The sequence below is a fragment of the Paramisgurnus dabryanus genome, chromosome 14 (genome assembly GCF_030506205.2).
Source record: "Paramisgurnus dabryanus chromosome 14, PD_genome_1.1, whole genome shotgun sequence".
NCBI classification, from domain to species: domain Eukaryota; kingdom Metazoa; phylum Chordata; class Actinopteri; order Cypriniformes; family Cobitidae; genus Paramisgurnus; species Paramisgurnus dabryanus.
The window spans coordinates 28,928,087-28,945,888 of record NC_133350.1 but is presented as its reverse complement, the minus strand read 5'-3'; the positions used below and the strand labels follow the sequence as shown (position 1 = coordinate 28,945,888).

At 36.5% G+C, this 17,802-nt stretch overlaps 1 protein-coding gene across 1 annotated transcript; it reads left to right on the top strand.

The window, feature by feature from the left end:
- The first annotated feature begins 692 nt into the window (after positions 1–692).
- On the top strand, positions 693–16,943 carry serinc3 (serine incorporator 3). The gene is made up of 11 exons (XM_065242058.1): positions 693–745; positions 1,081–1,136; positions 4,496–4,653; positions 5,192–5,385; positions 8,144–8,223; positions 9,797–9,934; positions 10,034–10,203; positions 10,299–10,389; positions 12,290–12,491; positions 14,638–14,865; positions 16,792–16,943. Exons 1-11 carry the CDS (start codon positions 693–695, stop codon positions 16,928–16,930), a joined length of 1,509 nt encoding a protein of 502 aa, XP_065098130.1. The 3' UTR covers positions 16,931–16,943.
- The last annotated feature ends 859 nt before the right edge of the window (positions 16,944–17,802 follow it).

Below are 17,802 nucleotides of genomic sequence, written 5' to 3'. Positions count from 1 at the left end.
TTACCTGACCTTCTCAACATATTTTAATTAAATTCAGTGATAAACATACCATTATTTTCTCTATTTATCAACATTGTTTTATGGCATGTTATTGCCTAATTTTGTTATTTTTAAATATATATGAGCCCAAAGAGTGCTTATTAGATTTACTGTAAAAAAAATATTACTTCATCAGACATGACTGACCTTTAGACACGACTACATTTTGTGACACATAAACAGTAATAGTTCCAATATTATGTAGCTTTTCTGCTTCCTTGCCATTTCTTTAAAAATGCATATTTGGTTATTGTTTTTTGTAAAATACATCTTCTGATGCAAAGCTAAGGTACCGTCATCAGTGATGTTAGCTGTAGGATCTGCCCTTTTTAACCAGAGCCACCTAGAAGCATTTCCTGCTGCCTCTGTGCTATTATAGATAGCCTTTCTCTTCCACTCTCCTGTGATGCAGAGTGCAGTAGCCTATATGCTCTGCAGGAGGTTTTCCTGCAAAGCCTCTGCATCTGACTTTCACTGGCAAGCACCTCGCCTTCCCTGTGGCAGTCGCTGACTAAACTGCTGTCTTTTTCCTTCTTTCGCTCAAAGGCCTCCTCCATACACTCTTCCCACGGCACTATAAGCTCCAGCATGACAAGACTCTCCGTTGCCTCTGACACCAGTACAATGTCAGGCCTGAGAGTGGTTTCAGCGACATGTTGCAGGAACTTGAGTTAACTGCCCATATCTGCTATCAGCTGCCAGTCCTGTACACTGTTGAGATACCCTGATATTGCTCTAGATGTTGGTTTCGGTTTCTCCTCCACTCTAATGAAGTAGGTGGTTGGATTCCGGGGTTTAGACCTTCATCCGCTCATGATGGCACTGCATATGGTCTCTGTGATGATCTTGAGAACCTGTTCTTATCGCCATTGGTATCGGCCTTCCCCCAGAGCTTTCGGGCACAAATTGGGCAGTCCAGTGAGTCGACCAAGCCCCAGCAGTGCAGATTAGATGGACTGGGAAGGACATTATAGACTGCCTGGACTAGGAACTTAATACAGTGTGATCTTCCTCTCTACAACTTGCTCCCATCTCATCCAGGGAACTTGTTGTCTCGTTTGCAGTTCTCTGCTTGTGCTCTCCTCCTTCATGGATGCTCTTACCTCGTGCTGGACCAGTTTCCACTCTTTCCCCCTGAGCCTTGTGAAAACTGTGGATAGCTAAATTCCTTGTCCAGCCCTTCCTTTAGCCAATGATCCAACCAGTATACTATGATGTAGCTGTGATTGATCCACTGCATCTTCTGCTCTCCAATTCCTGCCGGTCCTGACTGTTACCCCTGCTCCAGCGACCTTGGAGTCTGATGACTCACGGAGTTGTAGCACCTCTCTTACATATGAGACTTTAAACTCCTTCTGAATGGATTTTAAGGGGAGTGTAAACTTGCCAGAGTTCCAATATGAGGTGAAACTGTTCAAACTTTTTGGCAGTCCTAACCATCTCCTAAGATAGACACTAACTCTTCTTTCCAGCTCTGCGATTGTCGTGATCAGAAACTTATAGAGGAGCAATGGCCACAGTATCCTAGGCAGAATCCCCTGTTGATCCATGCCTTGAATTTACCTGGAAGGCCTGACTTGTCAACATCCTTAAGCCATCCTTCCATCTCCTCACAAATATTCTTAATGGAGGTTATGTCCCTGAGGCTGCTGTCAAAGAACTTCCTCAAGCTCTTGATGGGCTTCTTGCAGATGGTAGGAATTGGTGTTTTTGCGCTGGAAAATTGGAACTTGTCCACCACTCAAGACTAAGAATCTTGATTTTGTTGGCTTGAATGGCATCCTTCCCCATCCCATCACCCTCTCTAGCCCTGCCAGAATCCACCTACCTCCAGGCACTGACTCAGTGGTCACTGTCAGATTGTCCATGAAGGCACGGATTGGTTGCTGGCAGATTCCTACATTTTGGTTCAGCCGCTTTCACCAACATGTTCATTGCAATCACAAACAGGATCACTGAGGTGGGTAAGCCTGTGATAATTCCCCCCTCCAAAATATGTGCCAGTCTGATGTAATTGATCCTGAGGAGGCTCTCAGGCTGAAGTCGCTTTAGTAGTTCAGGATGAGTTCTCTTACTAAGGTTGGGGCATGGTGCCTTCCAAGGGTTTCATGGACCAGTTTGTGGGACATAGAGCCGTAGGCATTGGCCAGATCTAGACACAGCACCACTAGGTCTCAATTGTTCTCCCTTGCTTCTCTGAGGAGCTGTGTGACCATGCCCATGTGCTCTAAACATCATGGTGTGCCTGGGATGCCACCTTTCTGCACAAAGTGTCTATATACCCATTCTTGAGGAGGAACTTGGTCAGTCGCTTAGCTACGATGCTGAAGAAAATCTTCCCTTTAACAATGAGCAGCGAGATGTTGCGGAACTGGCTGATGTTTTTGGAGTCTTCCTCTTTTGGTTTCCACACTCCATCTGCAACTCACCACTGCTGCGCTTCTCTCCCTCTTCTCCAGATCACCTTTAACATCTTCCAAAGCCGGTTTAATAGCTTGGGACAGTGCTTGTCAACCTTCTAAGGTCTTTAAATACACGTTAAAATATAGTTATGAGTAGCAACTCCTTCCTCACCCATCATTTTGCCGCAATGGCTTATGGGACTTCAAGCAGGTTATGAACCTTGATATCAATAACTCATCCTGGTACCTCCATGCATTCTCCGTACTTGTGTTCTTGAGCATTGTAACCGGCCTTTGACAGTTGACGTAAGGTGAGGACACGAGAAGACTAGATCGAAAAAGAACAAGGAGTGTAACGATATTTCAAACTGAACCGAACAATCTCAGTACACAACCCACAATACGAATCGCGGAACTCTTGTGACCTGCTGCGGTACTCTCACGCCTCATGCTGCCTATTGTTGAGGTTAATGTCACTTATCTGTGTGCGTGTATGTGCTTGCGTGCGTGTGTGTCAGATCGGGTTACCGAAGTGTAATAGAAGAGCACAAGATCGTTGTCTATCTGAGGTAAAACAAAATCTAATGACAATAGAGTCTGCATTAATCTGCCTTCATGTGCGTATTAAACAAGATTTCAATTGATTTTACTTTTACACGTGTGTTGTTATTTTAATCGCAATAGTATTTTGTTATTTGATTTGTTCATATTTGGCTGTTCAGCACAAAGTTTGTGTGTTTTATCGCCTCCACTGTTCAGGTGTGCTTAATTAGAGCTGGCGCTAAACTCTGCAGGACTGTGACACTCCAAGACCAACGTTGCTTAACTCTGATCTAGTTAACAAATAGTATTATAAAACGGTTAGTTCCAATACTTGATTCTTATTGGTCAATAGGTGTGCTTTATTCACGATAAAACACGGCTATGACCGCTTCACCCAACGGTTCTGTTTATCACTGCGTCCTTAGCAACACCCTTAGCAACCACACATATCGGTTTCTTGTTTTTATTTGAGCTTTCATGCATATTACACATTGGAACACATTTTTGTTCATGGTCAGGGACAATTTTTTCTAGTGGAAGGAATGCTTTTTATTGATTTAACTTCATGAAAGTTGCACTAATTTTTTTACTTTAATATTGTGTGGTAACCATTTTATAAAAGCAATAAGGTACTTGAGGCAAGTGCTGTATCGTGAATAAGTAACGGCTGAAGTGGTTGCAGGTACTCCGCTTAGCGTTGTGCCTAACAACGCCCTTCAGACGTTACTTATTCACGATACAGCACAGCCTCTCGTACCTTATTTCTTACATATTTACTAAGAATAATAATATTTATTAAGAATAGCGGTATTACAGAAATAATTAAACAAAATAAAATAAATATTTAAGTAAAGTAAAACCTTTATAGTTGAAAAATGATAATACCGTATTTGAATATAAGGAAAAGTCCTCAGGACATGATACTGCATCCTTGCCTAGATGCAAACTGTCTTGATGAGCAAGGTCCAAGTTCACCTTCCCCTCTAAGCTTTCCCCCCAAAAAATTGTAGTTGATGGCAAACCAGACTCACGCAAACAAACCGAGCCTGTATCCCACTTTGCCAACTGAAACTATGCAATAAAAGTATGTACTGAAATCGTCCACATATTTACACTGTTCCACCATAGACACACTTGCGACCCATGAATGCCTCTCTTAACTACAATGTTTTCTTAAAGGGTGTAGTGTCAGGCCGCACTCACATTTTACTTTACTATACAGAACCATATCCGAGTGTGATTGCTCCGAGCCCCCCACTCCCTCGCTGGCCTGCAGGGAACACACACCATTGCTATTATGAATAATTAATCAAAATTTCTTCTCAATGGACTAGAACACGCAGCCTGAATAATTATGAGACAGACATGTCATCGATATACTAGAAAATGTTGCCACGTCACAAGTTAATTCAAGCCCTGTCTGTAGACCGGGCCAATGTATATTATACACTTAAGCTTGTACTTGTGAACATGGCTGACTTGACCTTATTTAATGATTCTTTTAAAGGTTTCTTGCCTTTGCAAGAGCGCAACATGTCTATTGTGCAGATGCTTCCCGCAGATCAGGAACTCCATTGTAACCCGAATTATGTATGCCTTCCTCTTACTGCTTGGCACCATCATTGCTTGTGTTATGTTGTCACCTGGGTTTGAGCAGCAACTCAAAAGAGTAAGTGAAATTTTATTAGTAGCATCATTAATTATCAGAGGGCAGTTGCACCAGCTCTGGCATAAGTTACAACTTAGCCTAGTTGCAACGAAAGGGACACTAAATTACAACCTATGCACTACTAAATAATCTGGATTTTTTTAAGAAAGTGAAATATTTCTTTTAAGAAGTGGTGCAACCAAATTAAGTACAAAAAGTAGCTTTTAGTTACTAAGCCACTAGTGTGAACTCTACATTCCAGTTTAAGCGAGAACTTACACATTGCTGGTGCAACCCTACCCAATTCTTTACACCCCCTTGTAGAATATGCTGGATTTTACTAAAAAGTTAAATTCTTTAAATAATGATCCTTAAAAGGGCATCTTATTATCTAGTCCTGTCCTAAATAAGCTATTTAACATAACAGATGTTTACATATACAATAGTACACAAGACAAAATAATAACAATAATTTACTATATTTTGATGTTGTACAATTTTGAAATGGGTTATTATGTGTAATAGCAAAAAAACCTATAAAGAATATCTTTTTTCTCAGATACCTGGATTTTGTAAGGGAGGATCAGGGTCCATTACCCCCGGAATGGAGGCTACTGTCCAGTGTGAGATTTTCATTGGGTATAAGGCTGTGTATCGCATTTGTTGTGGCATGAGCTTGTTTTTCTTCACTTTCTCTCTGCTCATGATCAACGTGAGAAACAGCCAAGATTTCAGAGCTGCAATACAAAATGGGTTAGACAAATATTAAAACATTGACTTATATTTCTAAAAATGAGAAAGTGCAACTGTTGCTTATTTGAAATATACTACATATTCTTTTCATGGTTTGATCTATTATTTTTCTAATTTGTATATTCTTAAACAGCTTTTAAGAAATCGCAACAGTAATAACATTTATACTATTTGACTTAGATTTTTCAAACTCATTGGTTACATTATTAGATACTCCTTGCTATTATTGGGGTCGACCTCGTTTTGTCTTTAGCATAAAGTGCCTTTAACCCTTAAATGCTTGAATGTTTTGTCAATCATTATTAGCCCTAAATGTTTTGGTCTTTAGCGACCCAGAATGTACTGTATATCAAACATGGCTGAATCCCTAAACTGGCCCAATAATATAGAAATGTCCTAGTATTTTATTAACAATGATAAAATAAAATAAAATAAAACATTTTATTATATTTAGAAATGTTATATCTAATCAAATAGATGCAAAAATATACAAGAACTGCAAGTGGCCGACAGGTGCAGGAGAACATCATACGAAAACAACAGCACGAGGCTGTAAAACACTAAACTTATTAGGCGTTTGTGAAATATTAATCATAATGTGTGTGGGCTGATTTTACACATGAGACTCTAACTGACCTAATAGTAATATGCATTTTTTTTATAGTAAAATTGTGTGCATGTGCAATTATTACAATACAATATTGATGGAGGATTATTTTATACAAAATCTGGTGGAAACAATTGAGAATATATCAATTTATACCACGGGTCTGTTGAATGCTTTATTCTGATTGACTGAGAAATGTTCCGTGGGTATGCATTAATTTCTGATAACTGCACACCTAACTTGTCAAATGTCTTAAAAATAGGCACCAGAGCCATGTTTGTGGAAACCGTGGTGGAAAAATTGACTCCTGTCCTTTGAATTACTTGAAAATAATGCACTGATTCTTGAAACTTTGGCAAAAACATGTCCCACTAAGAAAAGTGCTAATTCTGTTGGAAAATAATAACATTTTCATGAAGAAAAAGAATCAATGTTATAATCAGGGGGTCCTTTGCACATATGTAAGGTTCTTTTATAGGTTGATTTTTATTTTTATTAATTTAATGATTATATGCTGGCCCATTGCCTACAAAATCAGCTATCCTCGGTTAAGAGATAATTATTTCAACTTGATTAAAAAAGCCAAAAGTAATAATTGAATTGAATAATATATTTACCACATGAAAGAGTACATTGTAATATGTATTAAAAGCTACAAACAATGAGTTTTGAATTATATGTACAATTATTTTGTGATTGCTCAAAATGTGTCCCACATATTCGTCACCACCGTCAGATATTTATAAAAAGCAATAAAATCAGACAACTACAGGGTCAACTGCATTCCTGAGGACCCCATTTTCAAACCTTCAGCTCTACTGCATGCTTCAAGATCACTCAAGCTCCTGTATGTTTGATATTTTCTCTTTAACTTCTTCATATTTTTTGGACACTGCTACTGTGACAACCATTACATGTCAAAACTGTCATCTTTATATATTTATTAGATTAGATTATGAAATAAATGTATCATTTTTAAGAAGAGCTCTGAAGTAGCTAGCAACAGAATGGAAACAAGATGGCTAATGTGAACAACTCATCTATTTTTTTTAATCTATATTACGTTTTTGTCACCACCGTCAGATGTCACCACCGTCAGGTTTTCTGTCTTTTCTGTCAGGTTTTCTGTATTTTAGGAAGTTATGATTTGATATTTGTTCATCACAGTGCTCAGGATTGTTATTTTTTGGACCAAATATTTACATAAAGTTTAAGCAAGAAGCCATTGACTTGAGTTGTATACATTTTGGAATAATGAGGCCAATGTCACCACCGTCAGATTATTGTCACCACCGTCAGACATAGTTTTATTTGTTTTAAATGAATATGCTTACAATATGTTTCTTCAGTGCTGTTAAGTTATTAAACTAATAGTATCTATTAATACAAAAATATGTTTATTAAATAAAAAAATCATTACTTATTCTATTTAGGCTTAAAGTAAATGTTGTATGAGTAATAACTGGAAAAACGCCTATTTTATGAAAAAAATACGAACAGGGGAGGTTGCACCAGTAAATTGCTGAACTGCCAAGACCTTGGTCTATAATGATATACCTTCAGATTTTGTAATTTAACTAACTTTTTTTTTCAAAATTTAAACCTGTTTTATCCAAATTCCCAAGAATCAGTGAATGCACACCCAAGGTGTAACGGCACTCCGCTTCGCATTGGAACTCCTGACATTTAAACCTGATTTACTTGCCGGATGACATGCTGATTATATTTTCGTGTTAAACAGCAATTGAACAGGTGTAACTAATAAAGTGCCAGTTGAATATATTTCCTCCAACTATATTATTTCACAGGTTATGAAAGTTTTTTGCATAACATATGAGTTTGTGCTGTGTGTAATTATTATGTATATATAAATACACATACATTCATGTATGTATTTAAGAAACATTTAGATGTGTATATTTATTTATATTTTTATGTATTCTATATTATATATAAATAAAATTGATATATAAATAATACATTTCTTAAATGTATTTATATGTATGTGTGTGTGTGTTTAAATATACATAATATTTACACACAGCACAAACTCATATATTAGGCAAAAAAAAATACTTTTATATGTATGAGATTAATCTAGATTAATTTATGCCCTAATTTTAATTTATCTCATCTCTATGTTTTCATCAGCTTCTGGTGTTTAAAAATTGGAACCATGGTTGCAGTAATTGTTGGTGCCTTCTACATTCCAGAGGAGCCTTTCACCCGAAGTAGGAATTTTATAAATTGAATGTTTTGCTAATAATTGTAATTTTATGAGCCACATTGCAAAATAGACAATATATGTAAATCCATACTATATTTCAACGCTGTAGGCTCTTTTTTTACCATACAAACATTTGTTCCTAAACAGCAATATCACTAGTGTTAAATGTACACTGCTGGTGTATATATGAGAACTGTACCTCCAGGTCTGTACCAGCGGTGTATTTAACACTGGTGATTTTGCTGTGTAGATCCCTGAAACAGATTGCAGCATAATAGGAATCGTATAGGAATATAAGGTTTTATAATAAAAAGGCAAAACAGAATCTATAAGCCAATCATAAAACTTTGAGGTGTCTGTGCCAATGGCTTGAGTTTGGGGTGGAACTTCTATTTCATGTGTACAGTGGTGTCAAAAGTATTCATATTCATTACTCAAGTAGAAGTATAGATACTAGGGTTTAAAAAGACTTATGTAGAAGTTGAAGTATCAACTCACACTTTTTACTCAAGTAAATGTGTCAAAATACTGGTTTTAAAACCCTGCTGGAAAAAAACAGCATACCAGCAAGACCAGCATATGCTGTGTTTTAGTACTGGTTTGCTAGTGAACACCAGCTAAACCAGCACCAAACCAGCATCAGCACCAGCTAAACCAGCACTAGCATTGGTATAGTGTTATATTAAAATGTTAATGTTAAAAGATTTGCACTAAGCTACCTGTTTCAGCCACATATATGCCCATTAAAAATTAACACATTAGTACAATGCAAATACATTATAGAACTATATGTGTAATACTGAGCATTAACATGTATTTCATGGAGCAGAAGATATTATGACTAGTTGCCTATAAGTATTGTAATGGTGCAAAAAGTCAAACTTAAGAGAAGGGCTGCTGCTGGCCAAATGGGTGCCCTCTGGTGTCCTCTTTAGTAAAAAAACACCCCAAATAGTATGTGTGAGAATAGAAGTTTATTAAAAAAAAGTTTATTACAGTAAAGTATATATACCCTAAATTTCTACTTAAGTAAGGTAATGAAGTATTTGTACTTCGTTACTTGACACCTCTGCATGTGTATCTATCATAGACTGTAAAAAAAATGGACGTAGTGTCTGTGACGTCACCCATTGGTTTGTGAAGATCGTTTTTGATGCTTAAAGTAGGCGTTGCCTCCCGTTGCCATCTTGGCCGCGGAAAACCGAAAATAGGTAAAGAGGGGGGACATGGGTGAAGCTGAGGTGGCTGGTTGCTGAAACCACGCCCGGCCCGCCTAGCTCGATTCTAGTGACAGCAGTGGCCGTTCACCCCTCACTCGAGTGGCCACGCCCTTAATTATGCAGAAGTTTAAGGCTTAATATTATTTAAACAAATGAGTTACAAAACACTTCACCCCCCTCACAGTTGTCATGAAGGGCAAAATTAGCTATACAGACCAAAAACACTTTTTGGACAAGGCTGTAAACATATTATTTTCTACTGTAAAGTTGGGCAACTGTATATGTACATGACCTCAACTGTATATGTACATGTTTTAGCACACATATGACAACATACATTTCTGTCTCTTTTCTAAGTGTGGTTTATTGTTGGAACTTGCGGGGCCTTTTGCTTTATTCTAATCCAGCTGGTTCTTCTCATTGACTTTGCCCACTCATGGAATGAGTCCTGGGTTGATAAAATGGAGAAAGAAAATACAAAATATTGGTATATAGGTAGGTATAATAATGTTAAACTATAATTAACTATATCTTAATTAAATCTGTATTTTTTATCGTTCTTATTGTATTGACTATGTTTTCATGCTTTTCTAGCTTTGTTATCAGTTATGGTCCTCAACTACACACTGTCATGTACGGCTGCAGTTCTTTTCTATTGCATCTACACGCAGGCGGAGGGATGTGTTCTCAACAAATTCATTATTACCTTCAACTTGTTATTATGTGTCATGGCTTCTGCTCTGTCAGTACTGCCCAAAGTGCAGGTAATTTAAATGTTGTGTGAATTTTAGTGGAAAATGGTATACAGATCAAGTGAGCATATAAATCTGCAGTCTAAGAAGTATCACATTTTTTGTAGGAATACCAGCCTAGATCTGGTCTTCTTCAGTCATCCATCATGACTTTGTACACCATGTACCTTACCTGGTCAGCCATGACCAGTGAGCCTGGTAAGCATATGAGGTTTTTACTATTATATTAAATTAATTAGATTTCGTTATATGAGGAGTCAAATTTCTTGTTTTACTTCTTTTGTTTTCGATCATTTGATATATACAGCGGGGAAAATAAGTATTTGACACATCAGCATTTTTATCAGTAAGGGGATTTCTAAGTGGGCTATTGACACAAAATTTCCACCAGAGGTAGCCATCAAGCCAAATATTAGGTTCAATTTTGCTTTCATCTGACCATACTATAGTCTCCCAATAATCCACAGGCTTCTCCAAATGCTCTTTCGCAAACTTTAACTGAGCCTCAACATGCTTTTTGTTCAGCAATGGAGTCTTGCGTGGTGAGAGTGGATGGATGTCATGGCGGTTCAGTGCATTGCTTATAGTTTTCTTTGAAACAACAGTACCTGCTGATGCAAGGTCTTCCTAAAGTTCTGCCCGAGTGGTTCTTGGCTCTTGGAGAACTCTCCTGATTATTCTTTGGACTCCTCGGACAGTGATCTTACATGGAGCACCTGATCGTGGCCAGTTTATTGTGAAGTGATGCTCTTTCCATTTCTGGATAATGGCCCCCAACCGTGCTCACAGGAACATTCAGCATTCTGGAAATGTGCCTATAACCATTCCTATCAAAATGCTTTTTAACAATAAGATTACAAAGATCTTGAGAGAGTTTCTGTCTCAATACTGACAGATGTCAGGTGATCTCCTGGCTTTCTATGGCATTTTGCACCTTGTTCTCTTCATGTGTTCAATACTTATTCCCTGTGTCATTTCACTTTATTTATTATGACTCAACTTGTATACTTAAATGTTCTGAGTTCTTTGTATGAATTCAATATTTGACTTGATCCCCTTACTGATAAAAATGCTGATGTGTCAAATACTTATTTTCCCCGCTGTAATATATAGTAAATCAAAACTACCAGATCTTAAAAAATGCTCTCACTGCAAGAAAGTTGTTTGTTTAAACCTCTAGGGTCTGAGGGCGTTTTGGGGGCCCTGGAGAAGTTTTTACATGCTATTACATTTGGTCAGTTGCTTAAAACATATTAATGGCTGATATCGCATAACACTGTATTCAGCAACAAATGTGTTACAATAATATGTGAGTAACATGTACTGTATGTACATGTTTGTATTTTTAAGTAAACTACGTTTATGCATGCTTAATACAGTGACGTATTATGAATGCTGAGTGTTGTAAAAAAATTTTGAACAAAAAGCTAAGATAACTGTGATTTTGTAAAGGACTTTTGTTAGAGATCAGATTGAGACTAATGATAAAAAAGAGAATTTACTGCTTTTGGATCCATAAATGCTCTAGTGTTTAACAAGGTGGGTAAGAGCACCACCTAGTCCATAATAGTGGAAATGTGGATTGCTGTAAAAACTTGTCTTAACTTTATTACATCTTTATATCCTAATATAGTGAAAAAGCTAAGTACTCTGGCAGAGAATTGCTATTTATTTATTCATTTATTTTCGAAATCTAGACATCTCTATTAGGTTCTCCTAATGGGGGAGAAAGTTGTATTTCCTCCATTTCCCCAACCTCCAAACTAACAATGTCTAGCTCCTCATAACTTAATGCAATGTTTATGCTCCAGGTTGGGGTGGGAGAACCTGCAGGCTCCCAAACCTACACTGAAGCATAGGCTCTAGAAAACAACGACTGAAAAAGACCTCTCATTTCAGTGAACTTTGCAGCGTTTAACGTTGCAGAACCTTTTTATTGCTTAACATTTTACACTTACTAAAGCCAAAAAAGAAAGAAAGCATAATAGGACCCCTTTAACTTATTGCTTGCATATATTTTTGATCTTTTACAATGTTGATTATAATTACTTAATCATGTTATGTAAGTTTGATTTGTGCCAATATTTTGTCTCTCTAGAACACGCATGCAACCCAAGTCTGTTCAGCATCTTCAAGCAGAGCACCTCATTCACAGTTTCCTCAGCAGAGATTGAAAACCAGACTGTTGTAATCATTGTAGACACAGAGGAAACTGTGCAGTCAGCCCCTTACCTGAAGTGGTGGGATGCTCAAAGCATCGTCGGTCTGGCTATTTCTATTCTCTGCATTTTGTATTCCAGGTATGATATAAACTACAATTAATATTCTACAGTGTAAAAACTGATAAATTAATTCCAATCCATTTAAGGAAACCGATCGCCTTTAAGTTTTAAAAGACATACAGTGGTGTGAGATTTCTTATGTTTTTGCATATTTGTCACACTTTAATGTTTCACACAGGGCCATGTAGTTTTTGATTTTGTTTTTTCTTAATAATAAAAACCTTCATTTAAAAACTGCATGCTGTGTTCACTTGTGTTATCTTTGCCTAATACTTTCATTTGTTTGGTGATCTGAAATATTAAAGTGTGACAAGTATGAAGCAGTCCTAAAGCGATCTCCTATGGAACAGCCGAGTGTTTTCCGCTGGGAGGAGGGGTGGGGCTTAGGTGGATCCTGCTGCTGGGGCTGTGTGGTAATTAGGGTGTCCCCCGGCAAGGAGCATATACACACAATATTGGCCAAACATTTAGAAACTCGGTGGGCTCTATCTTACACCCGGCGCAATGCGGCGCAATGCAGCGCAATGTGCGACGCAAGTGACTTTTGCTATTTTCCACCCTGCGCATTTATCATTTTCACGTTTAGCACCACGTTGTTTAAATAGCAAATGCATTTGCGCCCACTTTTGCACCCATGGGCGTTCAGGTCTGAAAACAAGGTGTGTTCAGGCACATTGTTGGCGCACTGCTATTTTGAGGCAACTAAAATAGACTACGCCATTGACCAACAAAAACCTGCTCTAAAGTCAATGGCACAATATGTTTTTTGTTATTTAAAGAGCGCATTAGTAATATGCGCCTAGAACAACGCGGGTTTGCTTATCACATACATGAATGTGCAACATTACGAAAACGCTTTTAAATATGAAAGATTAAATGTTGAATGTAAAAGTTATTATTGAGTCTCTTGGACATAAATGAGGACAAATTATGAGACGTTAGAAGACACAAAGAGCTGCTTCACCTGCAACCTGGTAAGTAAATAAATGCTTTGCTTTAAATTAATGCATCTGTTTTAAAATGTTTTTTTTAATGTTACCTCACGGATTTATTGTATATGATGACTCTGTACCTGTGGATATGGTGAGATGAGAAACATTTTTAAGTAATGCTTAAAAAAAATTATGACGCTGTCCAAGTGCTGAAACGTGCGGAGAGCCGTTTGTAAATTCTTTATCTCCTGTTTGTTACAAATAAACCTTTTCTTACATACTTGTAAATTATTTTTTGATGATATTGGATAGCCATACATTTAAAGCAATTAAAAGCCTGCTTTTTTACTTCCATGACTAAAAGAGAACGGGTTTTAAAGGTTTTAATAAAAAATAACAATTTCAATACAAGTGAAAAACAACACAATTATTTAACATTAATCTTAAACTCGGGATCTTCTTCCTCTGCTTAGTTTTTCAGTTTACAAAGTCCGTCATCTAAATAGGGATTAGACATAGCACCAGCGCAACTGGCTTTTAAAGGGGATGAGAGCTGAGACTCTCATTGGTTTATTGCACGTTACGCCCAAAATACTCCCATTACTCATTAAAAAAATAGGACCAACCCTTTTCAACCATGCGCTCGGCACACAAACCATTTTTCCCATCATTAAATTAGCAAAAGTGGATTCAGACACGCCCATTTAGACGTTGCGCTGTGCGCCTTAGACAATGCGCTTAGATCGTTAAAATAGGGCCCTTACTCTATATGGCAAAACTATGTAATAGCACAAATGTAACGTTGGGAATTATGTTGGTGACTAAAAGCATCCAAAATAAATTTTAACTGTAATATCTTATCATCTGAAGTGCAGTCACTCTTTGATTAGAAATTGCAAAAATATACTCAAACGTAATTTTATCAAGAAGCTTCTTGAAGTTTCTCCTTAGGGAATATTCAGGGAGTTCACATTTAATCTGGGCTCTTAGTGATGGCTATTCCTTCAATATTCTGTCCATGTCATCTATTTAAAAAATTATATTTTAAAATAAAAAAATCTAATAACCAAAATTAATCTGTTTGGCATGCAGCTATATTTTGTCTACAAAAGTAATTTCGAGCATTTAACCGTACACCTTCAGATTAAATGATTTTTAAGATCATAGTTAACATTTCAATCAAGTGTTTTTAAACTTTTGTCTGGTAGTGTTTGTATTCTTTATCTTCACAGTATACGATCTTCCAACACCAGTCAAGTTAATAAACTAACCTTAGCTGCTAAAGACACCACCATACTAGAAGAAATCTCCACAAGTCCTGAGAGAGCAGAAGAAGTCTTGACAGAAAAGCATGTGAAGGACAATAAAAGAGACATACTTCAATACAGTTACGCCTTCTTTCACTTCATGCTGTTCCTGGCATCACTCTACATCATGATGACTCTAACAAACTGGTACAGGTCAGTGGCTGGCTGCAGCATTGTTATTATTTGTAATTATAAAGTTTATTTTCCATTGGTGGCTCGTGACTGCTCATCCGATGGGCGCAAATTCAAAATAAATGTTTGCAGTGTCATGTGTGTTGCTCGTGTTTTCAAAATATGTGTTTGTCATTTGAACCATGTGCATCACGTGTTTTGTCAAAATAAGTGCCTGCTGCACACACGTCAAAACCGTTTATGATAACGCTCACGTTCATAAAATACACGCAAGACACTCCCTTAACACTAAACTCTGATTACACATGAGATTATGCAAGTATCTGGCAAACGCAAGCGTCTCTTTTATCATAAACCCTTTTAGACGCGTCTGCAGCAGGCACTTATTTTGACAAGACATGTGATGCACATAGTTTAACTCGACACGCAGGACACATATTTTGAAATTACAAAACACACATGACGGGCTACATACATGTTGTGACGAACTTCGCATCGAGCGAAATAAGAAGTCACCGGCCGCCACTGGTATTTTCTAATCCTCTATCATACTGTGTTGCCTATTTTACTATGTTTAAATAAATTAAGGTGCCCATCTGAACAATAAATATTGTACAATTATAATGCAAAAATTTTTAATGAAAAATATAAGTCACTTTCATTTGCATCTAAATAAGTTTTTAAAACAATTTTACATTATATATCACTAAGTGTGTCATAGAAAATTACAAAAAAGTTGCATGTTTTTACAAAAACAGCAACATTGTGCCATAATGGAATTAGGCCATATCAGGAATACTAGGTTGCAATACAATATAGTTTATTATAACTATACAGTACAGTTTATTTCTAAGGAAAAAAGAACATACTAATAATAATTCAAGATAGAATTATCAAAATGTATTTGCATTTTGCACTTTTTTAAATACATTTATAAGAATACTAATTCACATACTATATCTGCACATATGATTTAATGCAGGAAATGAATCAACACCTTTTTACTTAAAAAATTAAAGCACAGAAAGCCCTGGCAGATGATGAAAGAGAAGATGAGGTATCATAGTGATGAGGATGATGAAATCATAGTCACAATCCGTCAGGTAGAAAATGAAAGTTAGAGCCAGGATAGAGATTAATATAAAGATTGTGTATGTGCATTGTGCCTGTGTTCATGGCTAGGAACTTTACTATCAAACTGGTGTAATAATCAGTGACTTTGCTGATGTAATATGGATGCAGAAGGCGTACGTGATATTACGCACTGCCCGAAAATAGTCCCCTTGGTTATTTTCAATAGCAGGGGACTATTTTCGGGCACTACGTAATATCACTACGCCTGCTGCAGCCATATTACATCAGCAAAGTCTCGATTGTTTTATGGAATGTCCCTCAGGATTGCAAATTATTTTGTGTACATATTTCCAGTTTTTCTGTTAGTATTTTAATAAAGATACACTCTTAGAACGAATGTGTTAAAAACAACACATTAGTGTTGAATGTGGGATGACTCACTAAATGCGTTGTCCCAGAATTCACCCATCACTGTGTTGTTATTGAAACAAGACATTTTGTGTTACTTTTAACACAACTTCAACACAAAAATGGCACATAATGTGTTAAAATTACACATAATGTGTTAAAAGCTTAACACACAAAGATGTGTAAAAAAATTAACACATCCTTTCTAAGAGTGTACCAAAAATAAATATGGATGTTTCGGCCAGTACTATAATCAATTTGATTATTTTAGTTTTTTACTTTTTAAGCATTAAAGTATGTATTTAAGTTACATATTAAATCAAGTTAAGGAAATGGCAAATGTAAATAATGTAACTGAAGTGTCATTTTCACCATTTAATTTTTTATAAAAAAAATCTATACATATTTTACAGTTTTATGCTCTTTTGCCTTTGGATTTACTCTGTTTATTTATTGTTTACTCAGTCCTGATGCAGACTCCAATGCAGTAACAAGCAAGTGGCCGGTGGTTTGGGTAAAAATCTCATCCAGTTGGGTCTGTCTCATGTTGTACACCTGGTCTCTAGTTGCTCCTATGATACTCACCAACAGAGACTTCACATAGTTGTTAATTTTATTTGTTTTATTGATGGATCCTTCCTTAGATCCTCACGTGTAAAATGTTTTTATTTTTGTGTTCTTTAGTTTATTTCTAATCATTTATTTACATAATCATTTTATAATCATTAGTTATCCATATGATTGATTATTTATTATTATTATCAATTTGATTATTTGATTATTTTTTATCATTATATTATTGTTTATTCATTCATTTATCATATTTCTATATTTTGTACTTTTTATTAATTTTTCCTTGCTTATGCATTTTCATTGTCATTAAATCACACGTTTGTGGGGTTTCATGAGCTGTTTTGTCTGTATAAATAGAGATAAGGGAAATGTTTATGGAAGCCCAAGATTTATGGGATGTTAAGCAGTTTTGGTATAACAATGTTGAATTTATGCTGGGGAGATGAAGTTGAGACATATGCAACAGAATGTTCAATAAACTGTTCTTTTAAACTTTGTCTTCTGCTTCTGCTCTTCTCTACCTTTAATCGATCAACCTCTTGACCGACAGAAGAGCTGTTAAACGCTTGTTTTGGTATCAACAGCTGTGCTAAGTAGGCTTACTGATATTTTTTGGCAGGATCTGTCATCTGGGGCTGGATCCTAAATATAGTCTGGCGTGGAGAACTGATCTAACAATATAATGGAAAAACGTATATTTCAATGCTAACAATGCATTATATCTGTATGTTGTATCATTTAATATGTTTTGAAAAAAAAATATATGTTTTAGAATGTTTTATGTCATACTTTTCTTTGGGGGCTGTCAAGAAGGGATTCATCAGATTGTCAGTGCTCACACCATACACTGCAACAATAAAAAGTTACTTCTATTATTAGGCTTGTTCGACTTCATGCGGCGCC

Bases quoted from the DNA above. Each gene is read 5' to 3' on its own strand.
- serinc3 (XM_065242058.1), top strand. From the start codon at position 693: ATGTTGCAGGAACTTGAGTTAACTGCCCATATCTGCTATCAGCTGCCA. The intron at 1,137-4,495 runs TCTTACCTCGTG...TTTTAAAGGTTT, and splicing joins CTCTCCTCCTTCATGGATGC to CTTGCCTTTGCAAGAGCGCA. The intron at 12,492-14,637 runs GTATGATATAAA...TTATCTTCACAG, and splicing joins CTCTGCATTTTGTATTCCAG to TATACGATCTTCCAACACCA.